Below are 6,000 nucleotides of genomic sequence, written 5' to 3'. Positions count from 1 at the left end.
TCTCGTACTGCAGTACACTGTAGTATTTTCTTTCGTACTGCAGTACACTGTAGTACTTTCTCTCGTACTGCGGTACACTGTAGTACTTTCTCTCGTACTGCGGTACACTGTAGTACTTTCTCTCGTACTGCAGTACACTGTAGTACCGCTCCACGACTCCACCAATCACAGCTCCTCGGGGGCGGGCTCTTGTGGTGCCTTCAGGTGCTGTAGGAAATCTCTTATATGAAGGTTTTTATTTGACAAGTTTACAAATCAAAGTCACTGAAGTGACGACATGTTTGAAACAATATGAAACTAAACACGTTTAACATGAAATATCAATAGAACAACATTAAAGATCAAGTTGATGAGATGAAGTTAAAATGTGAATGAAGTCTGTTATTGATGACTTCCATCACTTCAGTTGTTTGAAGTCCATCATCTATTTGTCTGTAATGTGAACACTGATCTTTGATCTTTCTTCTTCTTCTTGTGAACTACTTTTTCTTCTTCTTCTCTTAAAAGCGTCACATTTAAAACACGTCACATGTGAAAAGTCACTCATCTCTTCACATGTGAAGTGTAAGACAACACATGTACAACAACATCTATTGAAATACTTTGAATGTAAACTACTTCAAACCACTTTCAAACAAACTCTCTCCAGTGAAGAAGCTCATGAGATGCGGTTGAAAGCTCTGGTAAAGGTCATTTAAAGGACTTTGATTCAAGACGTATTTAGATGTGATGAAGTCAAATATCACATGTATCTATTTGAACATTCTATCTCCTCTCAACACTTAAAGTTCTCTTGAATAAATGTGTTTGGATGAAAATGAAAAAGCTCTTTGAACAACATGAAGACATTAAAGGTGTCATGAAGTTTGTGTTCTTCTTGTTGGTAGAAGAAGAACAGACTCACGGACACTTTGAGTTGAACATGAGGAGACGTGTTTATTCCACTTCAGAGATAGTCTTGATAAGAACACATCTATGTTCATGTTGAGAGAAGAGAGGCTTGTAATGTAATGAGAGCTGCTCTCTCCGGGGACAAGGAAGACATGATGTTCTGTTTGGACACAGAAGATGTAGGACCTTCAAGAATGAGAGGAAGCTTGTTGAAGTCCATCACTCTGTTCAGAGGATTGTTTCATCAACCTCTAGCCAGACTGGACAGAGAACACTACAAACAGAACCCTGAGGAGAAACTCCTCCCACATTCTGCTGACTGACATCAGCTGTGTGTGATCCTGAACACACGGAACTATGTGGTCAGAGAGAACGTTCCTCTAGAGGAGGAGACTCTGCTCCTCCAGAGAACACAGAGACACTGAGGAAACAGAACCAGGCCAGAACCCAAACCCAGGATAAAGAGGTTCAGTGAATGTGGTGTTGAAGGTGTGGAGGTGGATCAGTGTGTCAGAGGAGACTCTGTAGAAGGACAGAGAGCCAGCAGGACAGTCCACATACACTGCTACTCTACCAGAGGAGGAGGAGGAGGAGGAGGTGATGGGTGTTTCTGACATATTGTGACGGACAGAGTAATCACCCACAGAGCAGTCCAGACTCCAGGACTGATCGTTCTCTCCAAACCAACAGTCATCACTCTTTCCTTTCCTTTTGATTCTTCTGTAACTCACTGATATATGAACGTTTTCTCTCCACTCGACCTCATAGTAACAGCGACCAGTCAGACCAGTTCTACACAGCAGCTGAGGCCAGAACTCAAACCTGTCTGGATGATCAGGATATGACTGATCCTCCTTCACATATGTCACCTTCCTGTTGTTGTCAGACAGTTTGAGTTTTCTGTTCACTGTGTTTGTGTTGAGTGTGAGTTCACAGGAGTCTGATGGAGAGAACAAGACACAATACAGCTGCAGTTATTCATCTGTTTGATGATGACATCAGAGATGTGAATGAGTGATGTCACAGTTTGAAGACGCTTTGTTCTCATGAATCAAATTCAAAGCACACTCACACTTCCTCAGACCCGGTCTGAACCATCGGACTCCAGCAGGCTCCGCCCTGAAAGGAGGAGGGGGGTCAGAGCAGCATGGACACATGGACATTACATCCTGTCATCACAGAGCTTTGTTCTTCATGTTCACATGGAGCACTTATGATTCATCAGGATCTCATGTTCTTTGACTTCAGAGGAGCTTCTTGTGATGGGCCCATGACGACGGCTCATCCCGTTCACTTATTCATGATGGATTATTATCAGGGTTATATTATTATATTCATAGTCGTGTCTAACATGATATCAAGCAGCTGTTACACATCAATGCTTTCTGTCATCAGTCAACTTGAGTCTCTACCTTGTTGATGAAGTCATCTCTGCACTTGATGCTAATCAATGTACTTGCAGTATTTTCAGACCTTTCCAAAGCCTTTGATACAGTAAACCATCATATTTCAGTGGAGAAGCTGAACAAATATGGATTCAATGACATGACAAACAAATGGTTCAAAGTATGTCACTATTCAATCCACTGGTTGTGGAAGCTAATGCTGCTTTAATGCTACAAGCTTCAGATTAAATACACCATCTTTCAATATAAAACATCTACTTTTATTATTTTCAGTGGAATAAAATCATACTCCTCTTGGGCCCGAGCGCCCCCACTAGTGGGGGCAACGCATTCATCCAAACATTCATCCACTCATAACGTGCACTCATCAGTAAGGAGTAGGATGATGTCATAGCTGCTCAAACTGCAGCTCCTGCGCTACAAAGTCATCTCAGCTGTTTGTACAAACTCCAAACACAACATGTGACAAAGCTACATCTAATACCAAAAACCACGATCCACACAGCGCCCCCTAGGCAGTCCCACTCGACACATTTATGACAAGAAGGTTTTGAAAAACTCATTCAATGCTAACAGCCGTTAGCTCCGGAGATCGCTAGCGACCAGACAGCAGCCATGTTGTTCACATTCCGCTACGACACAGCCTCGCAGTTTTACTTCCTAAACAAAGCCTCATAATCATAAACACATCATAAACCAGCTCCTTACTTTGAGATGTTCTGCAGCAAAACTACATATGAATCCGTTCATGTTTACTGTCTATCTGTTCATCGGACGCCGCTCTGTGTGAATTCAAAGCCGGCGCTGCCGTCGTGCGCTGCTAGCGGAAGGGGCGGGGTTATTCGTCTCAGCAAATCAGATTTGAGAAATTTGACACTCGGGTAGTTTTTTATTCTGATTGGCTAACGGATTCTGTCAATCAAAGTAACGTTGGGTTGTCTCAACAGAGCAGGCTGTGACGCGTCTATGGAAGGTTCATTGGGTCAAATCGGCCCTTCACACAGGCTGAAAGGCCCTGGAAGAGAACAAAAACTGGAAGTCAGAAAATAAAATCCCATGGATGACAAACATCAACAGTCTCAGAGAGGATCCAGGCTCTCAAAATGTATTTTAAACAGATGTCTTCCTTTGCTCCTTCTATTCCATTCATTCTGATGTATCTTCTTGATTTGTCCCTTAATCACCACTTTAGCTTCTGACTTACTTATGTTTACATGAACATTTTGTCTTCCACTCTTCAAAGCCCTTTTTGCTGCTTTATCCACCTTCTCCTTCCAACATGGACCCACACTAAACCAACACACTCCCTCATTTGATGGATTCTGAATAGTGATCGTAATATTTCAAACAGTAAATCCTCTCTGCTTCTGGAGTGGCAACATGTCAAACTCGTTAGCGCTGCACATGAGTCTGACGCAATCACCACTCTCTGTGAATTTTACTTGTGGAGTGATGTAAAAGCACTCGTTAAAGTAAAATACGAGCGCGGCTGTTTGATTTGTGTGGATCTCATTTGCGTTCTCAGATTTTGACAGTGATTTGCCTTCATACATCTCCTCCATTTCTACCTGCAATGCCGGCACCGATGTTGTTTTAAAGGCCCCACTACATATTCTTCATGCTTGTATTACATCCAGTTTTCCCAACAAGGTTTTAGACGGCGACCTATATGCCACACATCCTTAGTCTAGAGCTGATCTTATCAGACCCATATATACAGCTTTCAAAGCAGCCCTGTCAGCTCCCCACTCTGCTCCCACCAAACATCTCATTACATTTAAAAGCTTTTTACATTTATTTACCATTTTATCAATATGTACATTCCAGGTGAGACGAGCATCAAACCACATTCCTAAAAATGTGTACGAGTCCTTTTCAGTTCTTTACCATATAAATACATCTTGACCTCTGTTCCAATGTTCTTTCTTGTAAAGAAAAGGGTATTTCTTTCTTCCCCATTCCAATGACCACTGTTCCACTCTTTAGATTGTTTCCTGCATCTGTTTCACAACATATTCCACATTCCTACCTCTTTTCCACAGCGCCCCATCATCTGCAAATAAAGATCTCCCTATATGTTGTCCAACATTTTCATACACATCTCAATCATGATTGAAAACAATGAAGGACTAATCACACTTCCTTGTGGTGTTCCATTGTCCACCAAATGGCCGACAAACACCTTCCCGCTCTCACTTCTGTAGAGCGACCAAACTAAACATCTTGAACCCATCTGAACATTTTACCTGATATTCCTAATCTTTTCATTTTGATTAAAAGTCCCTCTTTCCTCAGTAAATCATACGCTTTCTCCACATCAAAAAATACTGCTACCACTACCTCCTTATTCACTTGTGCCTTCCTCACCTCTGCTTCTAGACATGCTACTGGATCCATTGTTCCCTTCCTTTCCTAAATCCACTGCGATGTTTTGACCTAAGATTCCTTGTTTCCAGATAATATGTCAGTCTTTCTGTGATCATTCGCTCCATGATTTCACACATGTGTGAAGTCAAAGCTTTTGGTCTATAGTTAGATGGATTGGTGGGATCTTGTCCTGGTTTCCTGGTCGGCATTATAACTGCTTGTTTTCAAAGTCCTGGTAATTTTCCTTCCTGCCAAACTTTGTTATACAAATGCAAAATCACCTCTAATGCTTCATCAGACAGATGGTTCAACATGATGTATCAGAAACCTGGTCTTTACCTGGAGCAGTTAGACCTGATTTACTTATGGCCCTTTTTATGTCTTCCAAAGTGAAGGAGCATTAATTGCATCGTCCCTCTCTCCATCTGCTTCCAACAATTCTTTATTTGCTTCACTTGTTCTGTGTCTTCCACTTAAACCCTCCTCTGACATATTTCCAGAACTATGGAGCTCAACCAGTGCTTCAGCCAACATTTCTGCCTTTGCTTCATCATCGTTAGCCACCACTCCACCATTTTCCAATATTGGATACCCTCACTCCCGTTTTACTCCACTCATTTCTTTATCATTCCCCAAACTTGGTTAATTGAAGTGCTTCTCCCTATTGTGTCACACAATGATCTCCAATACTTCCTTTGAGTTTCTGTGATAGTTTTCCGTACTACTGCTTGCATTCTCTTGTACTCTATTACATTTTTGAAGTGATGGGTGTTTTTTAAAAGCTTAAAAGTCTTATTTTGTTTCTTTATGACCTCACTGCACTCATCATTCCACCATGGAACTAACTTCCGCCTCTTTGTACCGTTTCTTCTTATAATTGTCTGATTGGCAGCTCCAATTATTGCATCTCTCACATTTTCATCAAATATTTCTGTATCCTGTTCTCGATCTATATCTTTAAAACTCGATTCACTAGTTTCTCTAAACTTAATCCCACTGAGCCTTTCTGCTGTATCTTCTGAACCCACCCTGCTTCCACTAGCTACTCTACAGAAAATGGGGTAACGATTGTTGGAGAAATTTATCATACTGTTCTCTTAGTTAACTTGTATTGCTTAAACCTGCAGAAATGCAGATGAGGCCAACTAGAATAATTTAAATGATCTCATGTCAAAGGTATTTTAGCATTTCTTTCTCTCTGTAGTGTTCTTTCTTATGTCACCACTAAAGGTATTTTAGTATTTCTGACTTGCAGTAGCATCATCCTGATCTCACCACCTAACCCTCTCCCCACCAGAAGGCTGAGGACATGGCCATGGTGGGTTCATCAGCAGAC

The 6,000-nt window shown here is 41.5% G+C and overlaps 1 protein-coding gene across 2 annotated transcripts in view; it reads right to left on the bottom strand.

The window, feature by feature from the left end:
• Positions 1-219: 219 nt before the first annotated feature.
• Positions 220-6,000, bottom strand: part of LOC137867999 (NACHT, LRR and PYD domains-containing protein 3-like) — a 28,385-nt gene continuing 22,604 nt past the window's right edge. For both annotated transcript variants that reach the window (XM_068704519.1, XM_068704520.1), the window contains 2 exons: positions 1,964-2,010; positions 220-1,831 (listed from right to left, as the gene is read on the bottom strand). In XM_068704519.1, coding sequence (XP_068560620.1) covers positions 1,272-1,831; positions 1,964-2,010 — 607 coding nt within the window. In that variant the 3' untranslated portion in view covers positions 220-1,271. The remainder of the gene's footprint in view (positions 1,832-1,963; positions 2,011-6,000) is intronic.

The sequence above is a fragment of the Cebidichthys violaceus genome, unplaced genomic scaffold (assembly GCF_023349555.1).
Source record: "Cebidichthys violaceus isolate CVI_PGR_0920_01 unplaced genomic scaffold, fCebVio1.0.p SCAF_93, whole genome shotgun sequence".
Taxonomy (NCBI): domain Eukaryota; kingdom Metazoa; phylum Chordata; class Actinopteri; order Perciformes; family Stichaeidae; genus Cebidichthys; species Cebidichthys violaceus.
The sequence above is the reverse complement of the archived record's forward strand: the minus strand, read 5'-3'. Positions and strand labels throughout refer to the sequence as shown.